The sequence below is a fragment of the Rhinolophus sinicus genome, linkage group LG06 (assembly GCF_036562045.2).
Source record: "Rhinolophus sinicus isolate RSC01 linkage group LG06, ASM3656204v1, whole genome shotgun sequence".
Taxonomy (NCBI): Eukaryota; Metazoa; Chordata; class Mammalia; order Chiroptera; family Rhinolophidae; genus Rhinolophus; species Rhinolophus sinicus.
In genome coordinates this window covers 13,839,966-13,867,106 of record NC_133756.1, presented here as the reverse complement: position 1 = coordinate 13,867,106, position 27,141 = coordinate 13,839,966, and the positions used below count along the sequence as shown (strand labels likewise).

General features: G+C 54.1%; 1 protein-coding gene across 7 annotated transcripts in view; it reads left to right on the top strand.

The window, feature by feature from the left end:
- The window catches only part of HIVEP3 (HIVEP zinc finger 3), a 437,757-nt gene extending 410,885 nt beyond the window's left edge, over window positions 1-26,872 (top strand). For 6 of the 7 annotated variants that reach the window (XM_074334520.1, XM_019737160.2, XM_019737156.2 and 3 more), the window contains 4 exons: window positions 9,102-9,277; window positions 15,624-15,710; window positions 19,874-20,775; window positions 21,971-26,872. In XM_074334520.1, the coding sequence (XP_074190621.1) occupies window positions 9,102-9,277; window positions 15,624-15,710; window positions 19,874-20,775; window positions 21,971-22,780 (1,975 nt within the window). In that variant the 3' untranslated portion in view covers window positions 22,781-26,872. The remainder of the gene's footprint in view (window positions 1-9,101; window positions 9,278-15,623; window positions 15,711-19,873; window positions 20,776-21,970) is intronic. The other variant, XM_019737161.2, reaches the window with a different exon arrangement.
- The last annotated feature ends 269 nt before the right edge of the window (window positions 26,873-27,141 follow it).

The window sequence follows — 27,141 nt, the reverse complement described above, 5'->3', positions numbered from 1 at the left end:
GCAGTTTCACTTCTCTGAACACAAGAGGCCCGGCTTCCTGCCTCCCTCCCTCCCTAATCTCACTGTCTGGTTGGAAAAGGGCCTTGGGTGTATGCTTCGGACCCGAGCTGGCTTCAGCCCAGGCTTGCTGCCTGCTTGGTGGTTCTTAGGCGTCAGCACTTGGTCGTTCACTCCATAGCATCTCCACTTGTACCAATTTCTTTAGCATAAAAGGCACCTCTTATTTTCAGAGCTGTGCTGGATGTCAGATGCCTGAGCCGCTGCTATTCTCCTAAAATGAAAAATCACAACAGGAAAACTGAGGAAATGACCCACATGGCACAAATGCCAGCCTGTAAAACGGACAAGGGCTGGCCTCTGTGGAGGAGTGAGTGGTACGAGTCCTGCTGGAAGGTGTAGCAAAAGGCTCCTTGACCTGCTCTTCCCTCTTGTCTCCATCAGGCTGTCCTGGCCTCTCGAACCTGTGTCCTCTTTTGTCTGGCCCTTGCTCTGCCCGACTTGGGATCCGTACAGTTACAACACCTTTCAGGCCTCCAGACCTTCCGGCCCACATCGCCCTCCTCACTGCGCCAGAGTGGGGCTCACAAAACAGGAGACTCAGAGGTCAGACCCCACTCACCCACAAAGACCTGGATGAAAGGCATTTCCTCTGCAAAGTCATCTAAGAACCACCCAGTGGTCCTCCCCTGAACACTCATAGCACTTGGTGCAGCGTCTGCGTTTCTACCTCTTTGTGATCTTTTAAGTACCAGTTATTTACAATTGAAATCAAGGTCACCAAGTTATTGAGCTTTGTATTTCTGGCCCTGGCCTAGCCCCAGGCTCAGACCAGGCGTTAGTACGAATTGTTGCGTAAATATACAAAATACTGCTTAAAATAGACACGCCACTGATGGGCTCGGTGCCTGTGCTTGTATTACACGCATGCTGTGGAATTCCTGGCACCGCAGGCCTGTGCCGGACTGCGCAGTAAAGGCCCCTCCCCAGGATGCTGTGACATGATGTAATTTCTGCAGAACCCTAACAAAAGGAGAACCTGGGATGTGTCCAGACCCTGCTGTGACCATCCCCTGTGACCCACAGCTCAGCCTCCCTCGTTCATTTTTCCCCAAGAGGTGTGTTCCTTACCTTTTGACAACTGAATATTTTTAGCAGATACAGCTCAGTCGGCTATGCCACCTGGCGCTTGCTCCTCTCGCCACAGATGTCCCTTCCTTTTTGAGCTTCACCAGGAGAGCAGCAGCATGTCACTGCTGACAAGCTGGCGGGCTCTGTGTGGCTGGACCTCCCAGGGCACAATGACCATTGGGAACCGACCCTCAGCCAGGACACTGGCTGCCTGTGAAAGTGAGCCTCAAAGTGACAGTGTTTGCATCTCTAATCACATCTTCCTCTCACTTTGCAAGGTGCATGCCCCAGGGAAGAAATATTTAGCAACAGATAATAAAATTAGAAATTTGGAAAACCTTTAAAATATCCAAATTTGGAGGACAGGTGAGATAAAATATTTGTGATAAAATAATAATATATGGAAAATATACATGCAGAATAGCCTCACGGAATCTCAGATTAGAAAGGTAACTTGGAGGCCATTGAGTTCATCCCCTCAGTTAAGAGAAAAATGCATCTTGGTGGAGAGAAAAGTAATGGGCATGCCCCCTTGCCAGCTGCATGCCCTTGGGGAAATTACTTGACAGAAGTTTAGCTCTGGGCTGGATCTGCTTCTCCTATTTTATTTGACTTAGTGTTTTTTGTGTGTGTTTTTTTTTAAAAACAGGCAATTTCAAGTTTTAGTGAGTATTGTATGGCAATTAAGCACCTGAACTTTGTAACAGAGGACCTGGGTTCAAATTCTGCTCTGTTAACTTACTGGCTGTGTGACCTTGGGCAAGTTGCTTAACCTCTCTGTGATTCCATTTTCTCATGTATCAATGGGAATGATTAGAGCCCCTGTCTCATAGAGCTGACATGCAGTTTAAATGGGGTAATGCATGTAAAGCCTTTAAAATAGTGCTTGGCACCCAGTAAGAATTACACAAGGGTATGGTAGTACCATTAGAGAGGGGGGATGACCTGCCTTCCAGCTCACCACAGTCCCATCTCTCCCCGTTCCTTATGCCTCCTCTGCTTTGCTCAATCATGTTTGCAGCCCACCCCATCTAGTGCCTCAACATTCCATTTAGTCAGGAAGAAATATATCTATTTATATTTATTAGAACAAACATGGAATATTTAATAGATAAATATATCCATTTTACACCATTGTTACAGGAGTAAACAAGGTAATCTACCTAAAGCCCCTTCTGTCAGCATGCCGGATGTGTCATGGGCATGCAATAACCGTTAATTCTCCCCGGCTCCAGGGTCCCCTAGCCTGTTCATCTGGCCTATTGGTGAACAGTGCTAGTGACAGGGAGCTCGCTACCTAACAGAACAGCTTCATTATTGAGTCTTTGTCATATGCAGAGTCCAAGAACAACACCTCACCCCCTATCACCTTACCTGAAATGCCATTTGCTTTCCACCACAGCCCCTCTTCTGGAATCTGGAGCACAGGGATATGCCATCTCCTTTGGGAACTGTGCACTGAGTTCCATGTGCTGGGTGAAAGCTACAGGTTTCAGAAATGCCTCCAGTCTAGAGCCACAGCCCGAGGTGTCATGAGCTGAATGTTCAGTCAGGCAGCTCAGCATCACCAGTCACCGGACTGGCGAAGCTGCTGAAGGCAGGAGGTCATGCTGTATCATGCATAAGAGCACTGGGTCCAGTCTGGGGTCCAGTTCCTGCTTTGCCGCTTTCCAGCTGCCTTGTATCTCTGGGCAAGACACTCAGCCTCTCTGTTTCTGTTTCCTTCTCTGTTAGATCAGAAGGAAACAACTCCTCCCAATCAAGGGGTTGTTTGATTTTTCTTTTCCTTTGAGTCCATGAACCTTAGAGCTGCAGCATAAGAATGAAAACAGATCCAGGAGATCCTGGTAGCTCCACACGCCTCCTGGCAGACTCGCTCATCTCCTGGCCCAAGGCAGTGGGACAGAAAGCTGCTTCCAGGTGGTGGTCTGGGACCCCTGGTGCTGCAGCCATGATCAGGGGACCCAAGCTCCAGCCCTGCTCTGCAGAGCCCCCTTGCTGCGTGGCCTCAGGAAGTCTAGCTGTCGGGTTTTAAGGTCCCTCTAACTAAGACATTCTGGAGTCCACAGAAACAACTCTTTTTCTTTAAAAACAAAACCAAATATTGTTTCCTGGACTGGCTGACACCCCTGGCTTGTCAGGGCAACAAAAGACAGGCAGGTGGTGGAGCTCAAAGGAGTGGCACCCCGTCCTGGGAAATGTAAGTCAGCAGCACCCAGACCTCTCTGGGGTGGCCTGTCTTGCTGCCTCGGAAAAGGTGGAGGGTCGGTCACTTCTCCCCCTAGGTCAAGGGCAGACCTGGGCGGCAGGACCACACCCTAGGGAGCACACCATGTTTTCTGGTTTCCTGCCCTGGCTCTTTGCAGGACATTTTTCTGCAGCTGCCAACACCTGTGGGTCCCACCCAGAGCTGGCAGCCCTTTCAGGAAGAGCTGGTGAGGAACGATGCCGCTCTTATTTGCCTGTGCTGTTACAGGCCCCTGGGAATTCTGGAGAAGGAAGGTGCTAAGGAAACCTTGATTGGCATCATGTGAAAGTATTTCTGCAGCAAGTCTGTGCAGGGGCAGGGTGTTCCGTGGAAAGATGGCTGACTGGGTGATCTTGGCCAGGGCACTTGAACTCTTTGGGCCTTAGTTCCCTTTTCTGGAAAATGGGGACCATAGTAAAGGGTCGATGGGAGGACCGAGGCATGTGATGACTCGGTATATCTGAGGGCAATGCCCAGTGACTGTTTTGGGGAGGAGGAGTGACTTGCCCAGGTCGTCCAGTGAGTTCAGGCAGGAGCCAGAACTGCGGCCCAGGTCCCATGCTGATGGCTGCCCTCTGAGCGGAGTAGTTCCTGCCAGACGCTGGGGAGTGCTCAGCCTGTCCGGAGGGACTGGGAGTCCTTGAGGAGTCCACTTGTGCTCAGGGACTCATGGAGTGGGAACGTCAAGGCCAGGAATCTGATTATGGCAGGCGTGGGGAAAGAAGACCTTGGCTCGGCCTCCTTCTGTGCAGCCGATGGGTACTGAGCACTTGCTGGGTATCAGGCCCTGTGCTAGGCCCTGGAGGCACCTCAGTGAATGAGGTAGATGTGGGTCCCCACTCTTGGGAATAACAAGAACTGCACTGGGAAAAGGCCGGTGCAGTACACACAGCTTGACAAGTGCTGAGAAGGAGGAGTGGGGGAGACCCGTAGGCCCAGAGGAGTGGGAGAGGCCTCAGAAGGAAGGTGCCTTTTAAAAGCAAAGCCCTCGAGGAGCTGGTCATATGGAAGAGGGTGGTGCTGGACATGCTGAAGGCCAGAGGAAAGGGACTCTGAGGTACGTGATGTTTGATGAGGTTGGTAGGGAAGTGCAGCAGGTGGGAGATGAGTGAGATTTGGTGAGAGATTAAGCTGGAGAAGTACCTGAGCTAGGTGGGGCCCGGAGCCTTCTGCCCCCTACAAGCGCAGGGGCAAGACTTGATTCTAAGAGCAACAGGAGGGGCTTTGAATGGGGCCCCTCAGCCGGGAGGAATGTCAGGGTGCGTGTACTAGTATTTTGGAAAAGCTCCCTCTGGCTGAAGAAAGGATGTAGCGTGTAGGAGAGGACGGTGGCTGGGGTTGGTGGGGGCAGGGAGAGGGGCCTCCTTGGAGCATATGTTGGTATAGCATTAATAGCTGTTGTAATGGACTGAATATGAAGAGGGAAGGAAGGGAGGCACCTAGAATAGTGGCCTAGCCCACCATGGTGGGGGGGGGTGCTGTTTATTGAGACGGAGACTCAGGAGGGAGAGCTACAGGTGGGGGGACATGGAAACACAGTTCTGGGCATGTGGAGTGTGAGGTGCCTGAAGAGCATCTGGGGAGATGCTGAGGGGGGAGTTGGATGTAGAGCAGAGAGGTCATAGCTGGAGAGAGAGCGATGGGGAATTATCAATCAACAGGTGACAAGTCAGGCCTTGGGCAGGGGGAACCCACGGGGGGAGGGGGGAGGGGAGAAGAGTGCAGGTTGGAACCTGGGGAAGGCCAGCATGGGAAAAGATGGCCAAAGAAGGAGCTTGCAAAGGAGACCCAGTCGGGAGAGAACATCAACCAGCTGCCTCCAGAAGGGGAGCAAGAGGGCAAGTAGGATACGGCCGCTGTCCTTTGGTTGGAGCAACCTGTGACCCTGGCAAGGCCAGTCAGCCAGGAGAGCAGGGCTGCAGTGAGCTCAGGAATGGGGGTGGTGAGGGCAGGGGCAGCTCTTTCCACACTTGGGCTGAGAAGGGAAGCAGAGGGAGGAGTAGCTGGAGTGGGTTGAGGTCCAGGGAAGCTTTGATGTTGGTTGGTTGTGATGCGAGAGAACTGAGTTTGTGTTCACTGTGGTAGAATGTGCCAGAAGTGGGAGGCCATGAAGCTGCTGGGGAAGGGGTGGGGCCTAATAGGGTAGGGCCTCAGCACAGGCAGGAGGGGATAAGCCTGAGCTGATGCGGGGTTGGCCTCAGGGCGGAGGAGTGTCCAGCCCACACTGGACAGTGCCCCATGCCTGTGCCTGGACTGGGCCCCTTGGAAAGCACTAAGCGGTACAAACACCAATACCAGCCTTCAAGGAGCAGAGAAGTCACAGGCTCCAGACTGTCCAAGCAGACCTGCCTTCTTCAAGTCTTGGGGCCCCTCAGAGGCCATCCTCCTCCATATCTCCATGACACTGACCTTTCTGGCCTCTGCCTCCTTTAAATCACATTTTCTCCTGGTTCCCTACAGGAGCTCTCTGTTTGGGGTTTGGGGTACCATCTTTCTGCCCACTCTTACTTTTGGGTGCCTCCCAGGTTCTTGCACTGTCCTCTTCTTGTTTTCATACGTTCTCTTGAGTGGTCATCTTCCTCCGCACAACTCTACATGTCCTGTCCTGAGTCCTGCAGATTTCCGGCTGTGTGCTAGACATTTCTTCAAGTCTTTCTCATGGGCACCTCCTACTCAGCAGTTAAAGACTAGAGTCCTGCCTCACTTCCCTTCAAGCCTGCAGTGATGCTGCTTTGGACCTTTTCAACTTGGGACCTTTGGTTCTCCATCATTGGTACCCCTTCCTTTCCAGATGGCTGCCAAGGACTGTGGATTCTATGCCCCAAAAGCCTGTCGACTTCCTGTCCTATAACACGTGCCTCATGCCTAGACTCTTAAGTCTATTATCCTCCAGACCACTCCCCATGGTGCCAGCGAAGTATCTTCTGTTTGAGACTTTACCTTTAAGACAACTTTGATCCAGTCTAGACTTAGCATGACATTCAAAGCCGATGGTGATCCAGCCTGTCCTGCCATCTGACCTCATGTGCTCTGACCCACCAAACACTCCAGGCCTTTGAACACCCCTGCCTTTGCTCCTAGGGTCCCTGCCTGGGGTCCTCCCTTCCTGCCTCCAGCTCTCACAGTCCTCCCTGGCCCCTCCCAACCCATGCTCCTCCCTTGTGCTTCCCAATAGGTTGTGCATACTTTCCATGGTATATAGACCTCCCCCCGGCCCCCACCAAGTCAAGGTACCGCCCTGAAGGCTCAAACAGAGTCCATTCTCTGTGTGCGTGTGTGTCTCCATTTGGGAAGGATTGCTATGGAGGAAGAAACGAGAGCAGCTACAGTAGATGGGCTCCGGTGCCTGCTTCTGAGTTGGCTCGAGTATAAAGTGAAGCCCAAATATGATAGAAGTCAGAGTGACTGCAGGCCAGTGTGCAAGGGACCTCACGGCACCCACCACAGCAGCGGGGTGAAGGGAAGGGGAATGCCGAAGGGCGCCACCGTGGCTGGAGGTTGGAGGGGAGGGGATATCATGGACCCGCCAAGCAGAACCGAGTGGGGGTGTTCAGGTGGTGGCAGGACCTCCAGTGCAAAGAGGAGACTAAGCCATCCTCACTTCTTTTCTTCTGTAGCTGGGAAAAGGGCACCCCACCTCAGACTGGGTCCCGGGGCACAGAAGGACACAGGAATTAAAATCCAGGTGTGGGTAGATGGCTCAGGTCCAGGAGGCCTGTTGCATGAGGGTGAACCACTGTCACTGGGAGACAGAAGTCCCATGTGTGCCAATAGGGCGCTCTGCATAAGAACAAAAGGAATCATTTCTCCCCACCACCCCCCCGTGGCCTTCAGTTCCTCCCTTAAATACAAGATGGTGCTTGGCCCTAGATCTGGGGAAAGCTGGCCTCCCAACCTGACGACTGGGCACCAGAAACTGACCAGCCAGCGCCCGTAAGGGGAGGAAAGGTGGTTTAGACAACTTGAGAGGCCTCAGTTGGCCAAAGCTGAGGTGGCAAAAAACAGGCTCCAACTGTACTCAAGGCCGTGGACAGTGGTCCATGTTTGGATGCATGTGTGTGTGAGAATGTGTGTGTGAGAATGTGTGTTTGTGCGTACGAGAGTGTATGGGGTGTGTGTGTGTGTCACTGTCAGTGGGGAAGTTGAGTGAGTGTATATAAGTGTGCGTGTGAGGACGTGTGTGTCAGTGTGGGTGTGTCAGTGTGTGAATGTATATGAGTGCATGTCAGTGTGAGTGTGTGCTAGTATGCGAGTGTGTATAGGAGTGTGAGTGTATGTGAGTGTGTCTGAGTGTGAGTGGGGCGGTGGTGTGTGTGAGCATGTGTGTATGTGATGGTGATCACTGAGCTGCCTGCCTGCCCCACCCTCAAAGCTCCCCTTTCAAGCCCATCCTGTGCCATCCTCTCAGCAGTAAGCTGATGGCCCCTGCACAGCAGGGTTGGGTCCCAGCTGCTGTCATTTCCTCATAATCTCCCAGTCACCTCCCTGCCCCTCTGCGCTTGCCCCCCATTACAGCTCCAAACCTCCTTGGCAGGGGCATGTGGTGAGGGGTAAGAGGAGGGGGGCAGCAGCAGGCCTCTTGCTGGGTGTCAGAGGCTTGCTCAGCAGTCCAGGAGGCCACACCTCCCCCAAGGCAGCCATGCCATCGGGCCCCCAAGCCCCATGAAGGCTCGTCTGAAATTATGCCAGGATCCCCTTCCTGGGCCCCTCCACCATTGCAGCCTTCCCCGCCCAGGCAGGAGACTTGTACATCTATAGCATTAGGCCAAGAAGGTGTTTTGGTGAGGATGGTACTGAGTGAGCCACGTGGGTTTCCTTCTAATTGGACATAATAGCATTCTGATTGAGGTCCAAGAGCGTGGGCGGCCCTGAGGCCCAGCACGTGGGCCGGCACCCTGGGAGGCGCCTGAAAGCTGTTAGCCCTTCCTACTATGATCCCAAATGATCCCTGGAGGCCATGTGAGACGGGAGGTAGCTGGAATCTGGGTCCAGAGAGCTTCCAGCTAGGCAGGAGATCGGTGGGGGAGAGAGTGCAGGGCTCCTGGTTTCCAAACTCTGAGGACAGAGAAATGATGGCCGTCCCTCATTCCTCCCTCACACGCGCATCTGAGCGGCTACCTCGCCGACCGTTTAGCACTTCTTGTCCTTTGCAGGAGGTGGACAGGCTTTGGGGCAGGCAGGTTCAGGTGCCAGTTCCGTCCCTTTCTGGCTGTGGGAGCCTCGGGCTCTTACGGGCTCTTCCTCATGATTATGATTTAATTCGGGTAAAGTGCCAGCACAGGCTGAGTGCTTGGTAAAAGTAGCTGCTGGAGTGTGGCTGTTACCTTTGTTTTCACTCTGTTACTCCGGTGGCCCAGAGTGGCTGTTCTTTGTGGGCAGGAGCTGGTTACATGCTGGCTCTAGAACAGAGGCCCTCTGCGAAACTGCTTCATTTTCCCAGCAGGCAGGAAGCACCAGGACCTGCTGACTCGGGGTGGGGAGCAGAGGGGGCAGCCCCCCTCCCCCCGTCTGAGGGGTAGGGCAGATGCAGGGGACCGTGGTGGATCCCCAGGGTGACTTGCCCCCCACCCACCCACCCAGCGTGGTTTTCTCTGGTTCCGCGTCCTCCTCTCCCAGTGTCTGTAACGGGCTGGATGCAGCTAGGAAGCGCGTGCTCTTCTGAGGTGGGGACCTGCCTCTTCTCCTCCATTTTTTTTCCCTTTACAATGACGCCTGTTGCTCATAGGTACAAATCAAACGAAGAGTATGTATATGTGCGAGGCCGCGGCCGAGGGAAATATGTTTGTGAGGAGTGTGGAATTCGCTGCAAGAAGCCCAGCATGCTGAAGAAACACATCCGCACCCACACTGACGTCCGGCCCTATGTGTGCAAGCACTGTCACTTTGCTTTTAAAACCAAAGGTAAGAGACAGTCAGCTGGGGCACTGCCCCCGCTCACTGCAGGGAGCTCCCTTCTGGGAGCCCTAGCACAGAGGTCAGGGGCCCAGGCCTCTCTGCCTGGGGCCTGGGGCACCCCAACTTCCTGGGTTCCCCAGTGGCCGAGCAGCCGGCTCCAGACTGGGCAGTGGCATCCCCTGGCTGCCCCAGCCCTTCCTCTTGGACCCCACACAGCCCCGCACCTGCGTACTTCCCCCCACAGCCTGGCGGCACTCTTGCACAGTTTCTGATTTTGATTTGATCTCACCATCCCTACTTTTGCATGTCTCCTTAGCCCTTTATCCACTGATCTGATGAGCTCCAGCATACCCACTTGTCTGCCACTCTTGCATTTGGAAGTCCATTCCACTCTGAGCCACTTAACACAATCGCATAGTCACTTCTCATGCCAGAGTTCGCCCTGCCTCCACCCTCCCTCACCACTCAGACCATGTTTCTGCTCTGCCCGGCTTCTCTGCAGCTCTAGGCATAGGGCCCGGCTCCCCCAAACCCAGATTGGCAGCCCTGTCGTTCCGGCTCCCCGTCACACTCCATAGCAGGGTCAGCTCACCTGTGAAAGAAAGGACTGGCTGTTGCGAGTGGGCCTCCCAGAGAGCTGTGATGGGAGATGGTGGCGGCTAGGCCTGCCGCAGCCACCCAGGATCTGGTGTGAACGCGTGGGGCTGAGTCCATGAGGCTGAGATTGGCTTCTCTGCTCATTCCTTGGGCTGTTCCTGCAGCACAGGCAGGGAAGACATTGCCCCAGTAGCTGAGCAGACCGCGATGGCTCGGGGGATGGGGGAGGCCTGAGGTTCTCAGAACCCCCCGTGGCTTCAGCCTCTTGTGCTTTGCAGATTCTTGGGTCAGAGTTTGGGCAGAAGGGTCCTGCCTTCTCCTTTGAGTGAGTCGGTGGCCTCCCTGTCGGCCCCCTCTGGAGCCATGTGGTTTTTCAGTGGACAGAACTCGGGAGCACATTCCCCTTTGCTACTTGCTGCCCTCCTTTCTGTTGGTAAAGCTGCGCGTGAGGTCAGATGGCAGCATTGAGGGCCCGTGCAGTCTCTCAGCCTTCCTCACTTCCGTCTCCTCTCGCAGGCCCTCTGTTCTCTCTGTACCAGGCAGGGGGACAGTTTAACATATCCCTGGTCATGGCCTCCTCCCTGACCAGATGCCCGGCTCTGGTCTCCCAAGTCCCTTAACTGGCCCCTGCCCACCTCTGTCCTTTCGCCATCATCTTCAAGTGGAGCTCAAACTTACCCACCAAGGTTTTGGTTTGAATGGAGGCACCGAACCTTCCACTTCCTTGCCCACCACGCTTCTCCCTTAGTGTCTCATAAACAATGTGCGAAGGGTGCCAGGAGAGGGCGAATAGGCCTGGAGCCCTGCCACGTCCAGGGCAGCTCACCTAGCGTGCCTCGGCACTGAACGTGGGTTCTGTCCCTTTTGCGTCCCCTGCAGTCCCACTTCCTCTGGCCTTAGGCAGCCAGTTGGGACTTATGGAGGAGAGAGATGGGAATCAGTGACTGACAATTTAAATAACAGTTTTTGACTCTGAATGCCAAAAACCTCTTGTCAAAACCCCCCTTGAAGGTGAAGAAAGTAGGTCCCCCAAAACAGAAGTGACTGTTCAAGCTGGAATTGTAACCAGAACCAAGGACCCTGCCTCATGGGTATCATCTTCCTCTCTGTGAGCTCGTCCCCACTTCTCTGGACAGAGTGGCAAAATGAAGTGGCCAATCGGGTAGCCTCCAGGGTGGGTCACCCCTGCTGCCCACATTCCCAGGGTGTGTCCTGGGAGCTACACACGCTTCCATTCTCAGCATGAAGAGCCCTCCCAGTCCTGGGAGTGCCTCCCAGCGCAGGGCCATGCCAAGCTGCCCACCGCCTCGGGCTGCCATGTGAAACCCGAAAAACCCATCTGGCTGAGTTCCCAGCCAGAGCAGTCTTTCCTAGAGGGCCCCTCTGCCTTTTTTGAGAGAAAAGGCTGGCTCTTTTTTGGCCAGGTCTGAGACAGGCCTGGGCCCCTGGTAGGAGCACCCCTTTTCTGGGTGATGCCTGCCTGGGAAGCCATACGGAGCCTATCTATAGTCCCTTCCTGGGTCCTTCTGAGCCAGGGCGGAACCTGAAGGGTACACAGTGCAGAACCTGAGCAGAAGGGCTTCAGCCTCTCCGCCTGCCCTGGGGTGTGGAGCCCTAGGTGTGCAGGCTGTGTCCCACGATGCCCTGTAGGCTCAGCCCAGGAGGCTTTGCTCCAACCAGAGATCAGGGAGTGTGCTGCGCTCTCTGCAAAAGCTCATAGAGACTTCCAGAACACAACACCTTCCAGAGCCAAAGCAGTGAGCGAATCGAAAATGGTGGAATCTCAAACTGTGACAGCAGTGAGGGGTTGGTTGGGAGTGGGCAGGTTGAAGCAGAAAAGGCTCGCTCTTAGATCTCTCTGCACACTTGACAGTGAGGGAAGGGGCAGGACACTGCTCCTCCCTGGACCTCGTGTCTTCCCGGAGTGGCGGGCCCTTCACTCATCACTCAGATACCACAGGTCCCCCCGCAACAGCTCACAGCCCCCAGCTGCCTCCATCTCTCCCTCCACAGCCAGACTGTGAGAGCTGAGCTGGGCCTGGTGGTCTCCGGGGTGTTACGTCACCACCATCTGGCTGCTCCCGTGCCTGGGGAGCCCTTCTTGTCCGTCTCTGTCTGCCTGTCTGTGTCTCCGTCTCTGTGTTAGACGTTGTGGCAGCAGCTTGGGCCCCCTGGTACTAACTGAGGGGTGTCTCAGTGGGTAGGGCTGGGAAAGGCCCACTGGGATGTCCCTGTGGAGGTCTGGGGGTCCCATTTTCTCTTCTCAGATGGTTCCCAGAGTCCAAGGGAGTGGCTTGCACCGATCGCCTCAGGGAACAGAGATGACAGTTGTGGGAGGGCCTCATGTCCATCAGCCCACAGGGGCAGAGGGAGGGCGGTTGGTCAAAGCCCATCAAGGCAGACAGGGTCATTGGCTGATGCTCTTCGTGGAGGTTCTGCCCCTCTTCCAGACGCCCATCATTTTCCATCCACTTGCCTTTTGTCCTTCATTCCAGGTCTGTCAGGCTTTGGGGCAAAGGGTGGGAGGGACAACTAAGAGAAGCTGAGTACTCTGCATGGCAAGCCAAGGCTCTGCCCCTGGAGAGAGAAATGATGTCCAGGCTGAAAATGATGCCTTCAGCCATTTGGACACCTCCCTCAATTCATAGAAGAGGAGACAGACCCAGGAGGGGAAGTCCGGGAGGGCGCCGGATAACCCTCAGGGCTGCTCATCCAAAGTTCACTCCTGTAACCTATCCAGGCAAAGTCACCTCAGACTCCCTGACTCCCTGCAGACTCCAGTGGCAGGGGTAGAGGAGAAGCAGGGCTCCAGGCGCTGTCTGGCACCTTCCCCTGGGAGCCCCTGAGTCCGGACTAAAGGGCAAAGCCATTTGCATCAACAGCATCATCTCAGCATCTCTCTCCTCTACATCCAACATGGCACGTGGCGAGGTCCCCGGTGCTCAATAAAGAGTGATTGTCATGTGAAGGGCGGGGAAACACAGTATGGGAAGGAAGGAGGTCCCAGGGGGTGGGCATCTGCTCTCTGCCAGGCACACTTTGCTTCCATTCTATATGTACTATCTTATCAACTGACCAGCAATCCTGAGAGGTGGGTATTTCGTTAAAGTTGCAGAAACTGGGGCTCAGCAGTTCAGAAACTTGGCTGAGAGCACACAGCTAGGAAGTGGCAGAGCCCAAACTTAAACCCAAGGCCATCAAGATCCTAGACCATCCTGGTTCCATGTGGACCAAATAAGGTCCCTGGATTCCTGAGACCCAGTTCTCAACAGGGCTCTGCCCTAACTAGCCGGTGTGGTCTTGGCTGGTGGGTTCACTGTGTTGGTCAACAGGAGTCCTTTCGTGGCATCCCAGCAGCTGAGATTGTCAATAATCTTGTCTAATGGTATCATCAGCACTACAGCCCAGAGTTAGAGCAGAAGCAGGAGAACCCTCAGCCGGGTGGGGTTGGATTACATGGTCGATGAGGTTCCTTCCAAGACTTTGCTTCTGGGATGAGAATTGCATTTCCCACGTGTGGCTATGGTGCACCATTGTGTGCTCGGCATCAGACTTGATTGAAGAGACCCAAGTCTTCCAGGTGGAACATGTATAACAAATAATGTCATTAGCAGTTGTTCACAGTCCTCTGTGCTCTGGGGAATCAGGAGACAGTTGGTATCTCTGGCCCGTGGAACATCCCAACTGCTTTTACCACCCCCTGACGTCCTGCTCAGACTTTTTCTGCCCACAACAGTGAGGGCAGAGGCCGATGATGTTGGGTAGGGACCTTTGGGGACCCTTTGCTCCCAGGATGACTCTAGAAGTTATGACTCTGCTCCTCCTTTGGCCAGGAGTAGAAGATCCAGGTTTATGTGCAGTTATAGGAGGAAAATCAGAGATAGGGAGGAGACAGTCATGGACTGGACTAAGGGGAGGAAGAAAGGAAAGAAACAGCTCCTCTTCCAGCCCTGCTGCCCTTGACCTGCACACCTCAGGGAATCCCAGCGTAATGCTCCCATTACCCTTTCAGCAAAACCCTAAAGTTCCTTAAAATTCTCAGAATGATTAAGAAGCACCCTTTGGTTCATCCGTGGGCTCTCTCCCTATGCACCTATCCATCCATCATCTCTCCTCCCATTTATCCATTTCTCCCATCCTTTCATCTAATAGTTTGTCTTCCTATCCATGTATCTTCCCATGTATTTCCTCATCCCATCTGTTCCTCCTCTTCTCACATTTGTCCTCTCACCAACCCATCCTTCCATCTACCTCCCCATTCCTTTATCCTCCTGCCTGTCAGGCCTCCCATGCATATGCTTCCATTCACTCCTCCAACCACCCATTCTGCTATTCAGCTGTGTCTGTATCCTCCTGCTAGTGCTCCATCTTCCCATCTGTTTATTGACCCATTTTCCTCTATCCTTTCATTTATGTTTTTATCTAACCATGTATCCCCCATCTGTCTGTCCATTTGCTTATCTAAGCATCCAGTGTCCCATCCATCTCTCCCTCTTCTTCCTATCCCTCCCTCACTCCATAGTTCCTCTTATCCACTTATCCATCCATCTATCCATCCATCCATCCATCCATCCACCAGTCTCTCTATGCATCTGTTCAAATATCCATTCTTCTCTTCCATCCATCCATTGAAACTTGCTAATTAATAAGATTAGTGAGTAGAGCACCTAACTCAGTGAACTTGTGTTTATTACATGAACAACCATATGGAAATGTAGCAATCCACAGAGCAACAGTGAGCATGTTACGGTTTGGAGGTGGGTACCGGGCCCAAAGGAGCAGTGTGAGGCACCTGGCCTGCGTCCTCCTGGGGCAGCTGGGGGTGCGTTCCTTCACAGAGCACTCCTGCCTGCAGAGCTTTGTGACCTGGGAACCGCTGAGCACACGTGGGGGAGAACTAAAGATGCTGCTACCTTTGCCCTGATTACACAGCTGCTGCCCCTGCTCATCAGCGGTGGAGCTGGGCTGACTACTTGGGTCAGTCAGCCACCCCACCCCCCACCCCTGAGGGCTCCATAGGCATGAAGTAGGCCAAGCCTTTGCCCAGCCTTCCCTGCACATATCCCACCTATGTCTGCACTACACAGTGACCTGGGGGAAACTGAGGCCCAGACATTACTTCTCTAGGGGAGTCAAGGCTTGGGCCCCAGTCTCATGGCTCCCAGGTCCCTGCCCAGCAGACTCCCCTACATCCCTGCCCTTTCTCCATTTCTAGCAGCAACTTTGTCCAGTTCCCCTCCCCAAACCCCAAAATTCTTAGCTGTGGGGTGCCCTGGAAGTGTCCTCAGCCAGGAGGGCATCCTCAGTACCCAAACCACCACGTTGGTTAGTGGAAGCTCCACTGCCATCCCAGCATTTGAGGCAGCCACTAATCCTGTTTAATGAGCGTCACCTGCTCCTAGGCCGAGTTAAATCAAAAGCAGGGAAACCTATTGCACATGAGTTGTCTTTTATTTTTGTTTTTGTTTGTTTTTTCCAGCATCTCACTTCCTCATTGTACCCTGTATCCCTTCACAGCACCCCCACCCAACCCCAGCTCCTGTGTACCGCCTTGCACGGTGGCTGTGGCCGCACATCCCAGCCTGAGTACCTGGGCAGAGGGATGTCTGGGCCCCTGCCCAACCCCTGCAGCTGGCAGGGTCTCAGTCGGAGTGAGAAGCCATGGCCTGCCAACCAGGCACTGCCTCGACCTGCCCCAGGCCTGCCTGGCCCCTGCCCTCCAGCCAAGCCTGAGTCCGTTCTCATTTCTTTCCAGGGAATCTGACTAAGCACATGAAGTCGAAGGCCCACAGCAAAAAGTGCCAAGAGACGGGGGTGCTGGAGGAGCTGGAAGCCGAAGAAGGTAAGACTTGCCAGCTTCCCTTCCCCCTCCCCCCTGTCCCCTCCTCCTCCTCTCCCTGCTGCTCTACTTGTTCCCTTCACCCTGCCCTTCCTTTATGTCCTCCTCTCCCCTGCTTCCCCTCCTCCTTGCACTCCCCTCCCTCTTCCATGGCCTCTCCTCCAGTTTTCCCAGCTATGTACTTGAAGGTTAAATTCACAGCACGCTCTCCCCGGTCTCCATACACTAATAGTAATGCCGTGCAGCCGCAGCTATGTGAGTTACAGTCGACCACGAAGGTGGCGTGCCTGGCATCTGTGGGTGCTCGGTGAATGTCTGTTGATGCATTAATACAGGAGTAATCCTAGTCAACACTGAGTACTCGGTATGTGTCAGGTGTGTTCTAAACACATGCTGTGAATTATCTCAGCAAATCCTCACCATGACACTGTGAGGTATGCACTCCATGTGCTCCAAGCCCACGCTCACACCTGCACACCCTGGGCAGGGGCCTGACCCCTGAGCTGAGAGCTGGAGGCCTTCAAGTGACCGAAAGCCAGACCTGGCAGCCCCTCACTGCCTCCCTACCCCGTCCCACATTCCGGCACCACACCCCACACATAGTCTTCCATCAGCAAGAAGCACATTATTAGAGGCAGTTTCTGAAGAGACAGAGCAAAGGTGAGTCTGAGGTGATGGGTCTGGCCGGAAACTGCCCAGCCTCAGCATCCAGAAAGGGCAGAGGGGCATTGGCAGGTGCACAGGCAGACAGTGTCCCCCAGCAGGGGGAGGCCAGAGGCATTCCTCCTGTACCCAGCACACTTTTGATCAGATTTCCTAGAATCAGAATCGGGAGAGAGACTTGTTCTGCTTTTGCTTTTCTGATTTGGGGATGTATTTGCAGTCTTACAAAAGAGTTAGATCGTATTTCCTTTTAGGTGAAATAAATCACTTTCATGAAACTGAACACAATGAATCTGGGGCTGTTTCCCCAAAAACAAGGAAGTGGAGTTACCACACTTATCAAGAATGCAGATCAGATCATTCATAGGTTTCTTACTGAGTCCTTATAACTAGTGGTAGAAAGTTGTGTTACCCATTTTAAGTTGAGGAAAGAAAACTCAAACAGGTAATGGCATTTCCCAAGGTCACATATAAATGTTGACTCCACTCCATCCCAACGCCTGGTGGGTTGGACGGGAGCCTGAGCCCTCCAGGGTGGAAGTCAGGAAGTTGTGACTGGCACCACACCCAGGGTGCACTGTGGGACCCTGGGCCGGTCCCCACCTCTCCCGGCCTCGTTTTCCCAATGAGGCAGGAAGGATGACTGTGCTTACCTTATCTGAGGATGAAATCGATGCATTCATCACAGAAAGAATTTCTGTCAGGCCCCGCTCTAGGTGCTGGATATATTGCCGTGAATAGAACATAGGTCCTGCCCTCAGGAAGCCTACCTTCTAAAAGGGAGTCCAGTGATGAACAAATGTGTCAAAGGGCAATGAGTATGGAGCAAAAAAATGTACGTGAGGGGATGGGGCGGGGCCTCTGTTAAGGTGGTGTGAAGACTGGGTATGGGGAAGGGCACTCCCTGCAGAGGGAACGGCAGGTGTGAAGACTCTGAGGGACCAGAGTGAGGGGAGATGAGGTCAGAAATGGGGCCATGAAGGTTAAGAGAGGGGCTTGGCTGTCTGGTGGAGTGACATCCTCTGACTTTCCATGACTGGCTGTGTGCAGAGTACAGCTGGTAGGGGGCACGGCTGGAGGCACTGATCTAAGCCCAGCATACGTTGGCTTGGACACAGTGGGCTGAGTGGAGGTGAGAAGTGGTCAGATTCTGGATAAATTCTGCAAGTAGAGCCAACAGGTTTTGCTGACACGTGGGTGGGGGTGGATGAGTAAAAAGGAAACAAGGATGAGTCCGAGGTTTATGGCCTAAGAAAATGGAAGGATGGAGTTGCCACTTCCCACAATTAGGAAGATTTCGGGATGAGCATGTGTTAGACACCGAGTGGCCATCGGAAGCACAGCCTAGGAATGACTGCCTCCAAGAGGCCAGGTGCAGGCCATTGCCCAGGCCCTGGTGGTGAGGAAGTTGAGCACCAGCGCCACCGTGTGGCCAGATCCCGTGGGCGCCCTCGCTTTCTTCATTCGGCCGCCTCCGTGGTCCCAGACCCGGGAGAAGGCGGAGCAGACCCTAGGCTTCCATCACCCTGCAACAGGTGTCTAGGGCGGGCTACCGCCCTGCTCTGGGTCTCAACTACCTCATCTTTAAAGAGGATCTTTAGAAGCTTTCCCTACTGGACATCAAGAGATGCAGATCCTGACTTCTTCCCTAGTGGTACTACCCCTCTGACCTTAACTGTGAGATGCTTGCAATGTTGACTGTCTGCCGAGGTCCTGGGTACCTGAGGTGATAATAGCTAAGGTTTATCAGATACTGACTCTGTGTCATACCCTCACAACCCTCCCAACAGCTTCATGTGTTGGCTTTTATTACTCTTACCCCCATTTTACAGATGAGGAAAACAAACACAGAGAAAAAAAGTACATTTATTACCAACCTCATACAGCAAGGAAGAGGTGGAGTTGAGTCGTGACTCAGCCACTACCTGCTGGTGATACTGGGGAAGCCCCTCAGCCCCTCTTGCCCCCTCTGGGCCTGGATTTCCCCAGATAGAAATGACGGGTGAGGCAGGTGAACTCCAGGGGCTGAAGCAGGCCTCCACTAAAGTCTTAGGCAGGGAACGAAATGCCTGGAGCAAAATTGCAAAGTGTCTTTTACACCCCAACCCCCATCCATTTCCCTACCCCCTTCCCATCCCAGATCCCTTCCCCTCTTTCGTCACTCTGCTCCCAGCTGCCAGGAGACCCACCCTTGGCTCCACGTCCCTCCCTTCACCTGCTTGCCCCAGCTCCACCCCATAGTTTTCTACCTACGTCCTCCCAAATACCCACTGTCATCCATTTCCTGCATCTTACTGCTGCATAGTGAGCTATTTGGAGGCACAGATGCTGTGTTTTCTGGCCCCTGGGTATCTTGGCATGGTGGGATTCTAAAGCCTGGTTGCACCCGGGGCCTGAGTTAGCTTGTGTGTCCAGTTCTCATGGTCAGTAGTGGAATGGGTGCTGGTGTATCCAGGTGAGGTGGTGGGGCTGACGATGAGCCTGGAGATGGACCAGCAGGACCCTCAGGAGCCTGCCAGGTGGGCCAGGTGTTAGTGAAGTTCTCCCCAGAGTCCTGATTGCTGCCCATTTCACAGATGACCACGTGAGCTCTGTATCGTGTTAAAGGTGACCTGGCTGGTTGGGACTGCCCTACCAGAAGCCAGACCAGGAGGCTGGTATTTCAGAGCTACGCTCACCCCACCCTCTGCTGGGAGCAACTTAGGTTCTGCAAGGGCAGCAGGTCCTCTAGACTGAAGTGGCTGCGATGGGACCTGCTCTGCAGCCTGAGGCTAGCTTAGCCAGACCCCCAGTGGCCAGGGCCTGCCACCAGCCAGGCGCCGTTGTACCAGCCAGCACCAGACTGGCCGCACTGGTAGATGTGTGTTTAGACTAACCACAGCTCAGTGCTACTGGACCAGTCAGCATGGCTGCCGTGTCATGGCTACTCGTTTTCTTCATGACTGTTGAGTGATCATAATTATTTGAGCCCTTGCTATGTGTTAGGTGTGCATTGACTCCCAGCAAACCCTGTGAGGTGAGACTATCACACTCATTTGACAAAGGGGGAGACTGAGGTAACACAAGGTAGCTTAACTTGCTCATAGAAGAGCCAGCACTGAAATACTAATGGGGGGGAAAAAAAAGGCCTGTCTTATTTGCTGTGGCTCATTCCCAGCCTTACTACTTACCTTACTTGGGCAGGTTATTTAATTTATCTCACATCAGTTTCTTCATCTGTAATGTGAAGATAAGAATAGATCTCACCTCACAGGATTATTTGAGGAATAAATGAATTAATAAGGGCACATGAAGCCCTTAGAACTGAACCTGGCACATGGCAGACAAGGTAATTTTTGTTCACTATGATTATTTACAAAGTGTTCCCATGTGTGTCATGTCCTCCCAATAATCTTGTGCCATTGCCATGGCTCTCAGGCCATTTGCAGACGAGGCCACCGGGGCTTACAGAGGAGGAGCCACTGGGCCTGGCTGTGATCCCACGTCTCCTGTTTTCCCCACAGGAACCAGTGACGACCCGTTCCAGGACTCGGAAGGGCGAGAGGGCTCAGAGGCTGTGGCACAGCATCAGTTTTCAGACCTGGAGGACTCGGACTCAGACTCGGACCTGGATGAAGATGAGGATGAGGATGAGGAGAGCCAGGACGAGCCGTCCTCGGAGGCACCCCTGCCCGGCCCACCGGCCACGCTGCCAGCAGACTCTTCACCTGTTCAGGGCTCTCAGTCCCCAGATGCCACCTCTGGCAACCAGGCCACGCAGGGCAGCTCAGTCTCAGAAGCCGAGCACTTGGCAGCTGGCAGTTGTTCCAAGTCCAGCCAAAGCATCCTGTGCCTCCCCCACCTGGGACAGGCCCCTTCGAGCCCCATGGAGAAGGACACAAGCTCAGCCATGAGTGCCAAGGCCTTGTCCCCAAGAAGGCCGTGGTCCCCGGGCAAAGAAGCAGGCAGCCGCCCACCACTTGCCCACAAACACTCACTAACCAAAAGCGAATCGTCTCCCCAGCGACATTCACCGGCCCGAGAGCCACAGGCCTCCGCCCCAAGCCCAGCTGGCTCCCAGAAGGGCCCTCTCCCTTGTGGGTCTCCAAGACTTGAGCTGTCTCCTCTCACCTCCCACCCCCTGGGAAGGGAACTGCCCCCTCGAGCACATCTGCTCCCCGAACCCGAGTGTGCCACAGACCCAGGCCTCCCCAGACACTCGCCCACCAGGAGACAGTCTCCAGGCCAGGCCGAGTCACCACCACAGTCAGTGCTGCCAGGGAAGTGGGCCTTGGCTGGGCCAGGCAGCCCCTCAGCCGGCGAGTGTGGCCCAAGCTCCGGGCTGGCCCCGCGGGCTCTCTACCGGCCCACGCCTCTACCTCACAAGCTTCTCGGCAGAAGCCCCGAGACCAGCGCCTCCACGTGGGTGAGTTCCTGCCCCAGAGTGACTGGGTTGCTCCTCCCTGGTGGGTGGGTGGGTGGGGGCTCCAAGTTCACTCCTCCCTGAGGCAGGTGCCAGGCCTGGAGTTCAGCCGCCCTGCCAGCTCAGAGGTCACTGATAACTTAGCAAATGTGTATGGGGCACCACCTATGCCAGGCATCATGCCGGGTGCCTGAAGCCAGTTAATTTAGCCTCAAAAGCAGCAGAGCATTGACTCTGGAGCTGGCTTTGGATGCAGGTGTAGACACTTGTACCATTCTCCTCCCACCTCATGCCCATCCCCATGTATTCTCTGAGTAGCTGGCAGTTGAACCAAAATCATCACATCTCCAACATAACTGTTGCCAGCAGCCGCAGAGACACCACAGCCCACAGCGTCCCTGTCAAACCATCAGCACTATCACTGTCACCATGGCCAACACCATCTCAGCCATCGTTACACTCCACACACCATTACTGCCACCCAGTCCGCTTGGCCAGTGTTGTCACATCAGCACAATCACCATCATTGTTGTCACCACTACCCCTGCCACTGCCATCACCGTCCAACACCTTTCCAACACCACCAGTGCCGTCACCACCCCCAGCACTGACAACATCACCATCGTCAACTTACCTTTACCTTCTAGTCCCATCTTTGTCACCATATTGTCATGACTTAACACCACCCTTTACCACCACCAATCACTCAGAGATTCAAGCTCCTAGACATGCATGATCTAGGAGTCTCTCCTTGGTTTTTAATTTTGGGCTCATGTTAAAATTCCTGGTGGTGGGTGAAGGCCAAGAGCCTTGAATGGGAACTCGTGTCCAAGGTAAGGTAGGGTCAAGACATTTTAGGAGCAGGAAAGTCAGCAGAACCCAGATAGAGGGCGAGGCACATGAGGGCCAGCAGTGCCCCATCTCGCCAGAGCCTCTGCAGGTAAGCGTGCTGGCCGGAGGCATAGCGACCATGGGGGCTGAGTGTGTTCCTTGTCACTGTAGGGCTGGGTGCAGCCCATTCCAGAGAGGGCACCAGCACAGAGCAGCGTCATGACAGAGTTGGAACTTGGTTCTGGCCTTAGCCCAGCTGGGACTTACTGTGTGATCCCAGGCAGGTCTGCTGCCCCATCTAGGCCTTGGCGTGTCCATGTGCCCAGCGCATAACCTGGCCTTACCCTGTCTTCTTTTCTGACCCCAGCAGAAGGCCGATTCCCGAAGTCCCTCCTACTCACCTGGCCCTGTTCATCCTGTCTCCTCTCGACCCTTCTGCGCCCCCCATGACTTCCATGGCCACATCCCGGCCCGGACAGAGAACATCTTCAGCCACCTTCCTCTGCACTCGCAGCACTTGGTCCGAGCCCCATGCCCCCTGATTCCCATTGGTGGCATCCAGATGGTGCAGGCCCGGCCCGGGGCCCACCCCACCCTGCTGCCAGGGCCCATGGCAGCCTGGGTCAGTGGCTTCTCTGGGGGTGGCAGCGACCTGACAGGGGCCCGGGAGGCCCAGGAGCGAGGCCGCTGGAGTCCCACTGAGAGCTCATCAGCCTCTGTGTCCCCCGTGGCTAAGGTCTCCAAGTTCACACTGTCCTTGGAGCTGGAGGACAGGGACTATCCCAAGGAGAGGGAGAGGACGAGCGGGGGCCTAAGCAGACCTCCCAACTGGGAGCCCTGTGGGGCTGACGTGTCCACAGAGCCCGCGCCCATGCACAGCCCCCACACTCCGCCCGAGGCCTCGCCCCGGCCACCCCGGGGCCGCCGGGCAGGGTCCTGGAGCCCCCACGTGGAGTCACCACACACGTTGGCCAACCCCGGGGCCTCTGCCGCCCCACCACTGGACCGCAGCAGTTCCGTGGGCTGCCTGGCAGAGGCGTCCACTTGCTTCCCAGCCCGGAGGAGGAACCTCTCTGGGGAACCCAGGACCAGTCAGGGCTCCCCTGAGCCCTCAGGAAGTGGGGGGCCCAGGGCACCTCCACACCAGCCCGAGGACAGGGGCCCCCTGAGCACTTAGCCTCTCTCCGACCGCTTCAGCATCCGGCTTCTGGTGTTCGGCTACAGACGCTTCCAGCCAACTTCCTCGAATCATCTCACTCTCATGGGCTCCCTCTTCCATCTGTCCGTCTGTCCAAGCAGCTTCTGTTCAGCCCCCGTCAGTTATATCTTCCCATGTATGCAGTTACCTGTGCCTTTTTCTATACCTTTTGTTGCTTGAAAAGAAACAAAACATACACACACATAAGAAACCCCACGAGGAGTTTGAGGCTGTGAATATTTTGTGCTTTTTGGGGAAAGGGTGTAGGTGGGGCCTCACCGTCCACCGCTGGGGTCAGCAGCCAGCCCCCCACCACCCCCACTCCCAAGGCTGGCAAGAGGTGGCCATCTGCTGCAGGAAAAGGATGCACTGAGAGAGAAAACTAAAAGCAAGGGACTTTTAAAAACATATAATTAAATGTAAACGCAAGCGCTCCTATATATAGATGTTTATGTCCAATTTATTGCCACTTTATCCCACCCCAGCTGGTGGCCACCCCCTCGCTGACAGCAGAAGGGCCCGTGGCCCCAGGCAGAGGGCCACAGACACAGGCAGGGAGACCCCACTCAGCCTCCACAGGCAGGCTCCCACTTTCTTTTCCCAAGAAAATATTACTTTTGCTAGGATTTCAACACAACACAATAGGAGTAGGGAGAAGGTAGGAACTGGTTGGTTCTCCCCGGGCTCCCAAATACCCAGGTGGTCTGAGCTGTGGACCCATCCTGGCTTTTGACCAATGGACACCGCCCCACCTCTGCACCCCCACCTCCAGCCCCTGGGCTGGGGAAGGAGCCCTGACTGTCCATCTCCCGCTTCCTGAGCACCTGACCTAGGTCTTGCTCTTTGGGCCCCAGCCACAGGCTGCCTTCCTTGTTCTAGAAACTACCCACAAGGCTGGTGTGGCAGGGCCCAGCCCCTAGGGGTCAAGATCCAAGGTGCATAGCCTTGCGGTTCCTGAGGCTTGGGCTTGGGGTTTGTTTCACGTTCGGTCCCTAGAGTACAAGGAGCCCTTTTCCCTCCAGGGCTGGGCTTGTCCAGGGCTTGGCACTGCAAGTTTGCATGGACCCGTGTCTGTACCTCTTTGAAGCAGGACTGATTCCGCCACCCAGGAAGTACCCAAAACATGACTTGTGGGCACTGCCCAATCCTGTTTATTGGTTTACATCTCTCTGAAAACAAAATGAAAAACAAAACTACATATATATATGGAGAGAGAGAGAGAGAGAATGCTGTTTGGTACTCCCCCAGCCTCCTCACCGTCTCTTGACCTAGAGGACTTCACCTGTCCTACCCGTAAGTCATTTAAATTCTCCGTAACAATCAGCACTAGCCAGTGCCTCCACCCTCATCCCCATCTCCTCCTTTAAGAAGCTGCCCTGCAATTGCTTGGGCAAAAAGCTGCTTTGTAAGAAAAATAATACGACCAGAAATTAAAATCCCAAGTTGAAAAATGGAATTTGAACTCGAGCATGTTTACCCTGCCATGGGAGAGGTGGATTTTCCCCTAACCTTCCAGAAATTATTTTCTTTAGTTTCTACAAGGGGGAGAAAGCACATGCCCCCCTCCCCCACCCCAGGCTGGGTGCTAAGGCCACCTTGCAGAGCAGGGTCCTCTCTGGATGGCCCCCAGTCCTCAACCCGGCAGTAGGAATCCTGCACCTGTAGAGGGCTCCTGAGCTGTTGTTTAGATGGGACGCCACCAGGTAGGGAGGGTTGAGGCACTTCTGTGAGCTCCCCAAACTCTGCCATAATTCCGGCCTCCTCCAGTTCAGGGCCTCTGCTTGCTCGGACTCTGCTGAGTGGGCAAACCGGTCACTGGGCCAGTCTCCAGCCAGATCAGCTTATTCATTTTCCTTTGACCTCACTCAGAGCCAAGACAAAATGGGGACAACAGGGAAAGGGTCTCCCTGGCCCCCCCACCCCCACCCCGGGGCTCCAAGGTGCTGGGGGTGGGATTAGGAAGCAACTCCTGGCTGCCTGACCCAGAGTTTGGGGCTCCCTGGGAGAAGGCCAGCAGGCTAGGCCCTGACCATACTGGCACTGTTTTGGGGCCTGGCAGGAAGCGGGAAGGAGCCCGGCCCCAATCACATCCCAGGCCAGAGGCCAGGGCTTTCTTCACCCTCGCCTTTCAGTCCTACCCCATAGGGCTGCTCAAGGATGAGAGACTTCGAGTGCTGAGGCCTGGGAGCTGGATAAAGGGCACTGCTTCAGCTCAGGTTTGAAATCTTCCTGGGCATGACCTTCTAGCCCCAGGCCTACAAAGCCGCAGACTGGGCCCTCTGCTGAACCAGCCCCTGACCTTGGGGGTTGCCATGCCCTTCGACCCAGCCCTGCACCCCTAGCTCTCCTCGCCATATTCCCCCAGTACTCAGACAGCCCACCCACTAAGGTTTCCCTCCTGGAAGGCATAATCATGGGTGGTGTGGCCAGCAGCGGAGGGTCCTCGAGGTCACCTAAGCCACAGGCACAGGCAGAGGGGACTGACACCAGGAGTCACTGGAGACCATTTCTCAATGACAGGGACACGGTGCACAAACAATCTGGCCTAAGGGCTGCTGCCCCACACAGTGCCCAGAGGGATGAAATCAATGCCACCAGTCTGGGTGGCACATCACTGGGCACAGCTCTAGCCCCCTCTGCCAGACTCTGTTCCCACTCCCCTGAGCACTGAGCCCCAGCCTACATACACATCTTCATACTTTGGAAGAAGACGCTCATGTCATGCCCTCCACAGGACCCTGCCCTGCTCCCAACCACTTCCACGTTTCTAGTTTGCCTGTGACACTGTTGTACCTGGAGAAAGCAGTGCTGACTGGTTGGCACAGACACTTGTTGCATGCTCTGTTGAAATGTGCGGGATGGCCATTCCTTGGTATAGGTCCACTCTGGTCCTTGGGTATTGACAGTCGGGTAGAAACAACTTGCCGAGGTTTCAGAGCCAACCGTTGCCTTCTATTGGGGATTCCAAGCCTCTTGCCCCCAGGCCCACCCTCCAGCATGCCCTTTCACCCCAGGCAAGCTGAGGGTTATTCTGGATACTAACCCCGTTCTCTTGGAGGCCCCTTTCTCCAGCCCTACCCCCTACCCATGGCTTACACTCTGACCCCAACCACTGAGACCTTCCAGGAGCCCGAGAGCCGTGAACTGCCCACTCTCCCACCTCCATCACCTCCAACTTCCTGACCCAGAAGTCCCTCTACCTCCCTCTGTGGGAAAAGTCTGAAAGAATTCGTGTCCAGATTCCTTTAGTCCCTACTCCATTTCCACCGGCCCTGTTGAATAGGAACAAGCAATATACCTGAATTGAATTGCTCTCCAGTCATCTTTTCAGACAAATCCTTCTTAAAGTGAAAGTCCTGCCTGGGCAGCCATCCATGGAGACACAGCTGTAGCTTTGATCAAGAGGAGAAAGTTCCCAAAGGCCTGTTCCACAAATTCTGCTTCTGTGTCGTGAATCCGGTCCACTTTCCATTAGAAAACTGCTTCGGCACTTATGATCACTTTATTAAGCCTAGTGTTAAAAATAAAAAAGAAGAGAAAACAGAAAAAAAAAGAAACGTGTAGGCAAATGTAAGATACACGCTCTCTGTAAGATAAATATTTGCCTTTTTTTCTAAAAGGTGTATGTATTCTGTCTGTGAAATTGTCTGTAGAGAGTTTCTATGTTCTTAAATGGCAATACATTCCAAAAATCGTACTGTAGATATGTACAGCAACCACACTGGGACGGGGTAGTTTTGCCTGTAATTTTATTTAAACTCCAGTTTCTATTACTTGCATCTTGCAATGTTGGTATGGTATATATCAGTGCAAAAGAAAAAAAAAATCAACAAAAAATCCATGCAGGTCTAAAGCACAGAGTCTGACGTACAAAAGGAAAAAAAAAAAAAAAAAAAAAACGCTCAGTATTGATGTGTGTGACCTTTGTTGTAAATTACATCTGTACTGTGAATGAGAAGTTTTTACAAGTATAATAATTGCCTTTATTACAGCTCTGGTTGAGTGTTCAGCCCGAGGATATTTTTAAAAAAAAAACCAGCATGTTGGAATAAATTTGAAAATCCCAACATAGCCCTGCTTGCCTGGCTCATGGTTTTTCTTGAGAGCTGTACAATGTCAGAGTTACAGGGACACTTGGTGTCTCAAGTGCTTGTTTTACTACAAAGCACTCAGGCCCAGAGAAGGGAAGTGACCAGACCACAGTCACACAGCCCAGGACTCTTATGACCCCTTCGCTTCCAGGCCTGGCGAGGAAGCACCAGACCCAGGTCTTGTGGTTTGGGGTCTATATTCATTTCCTAGGGCCACCATAACTAATTATCACAAACTAGGTGGCTGAA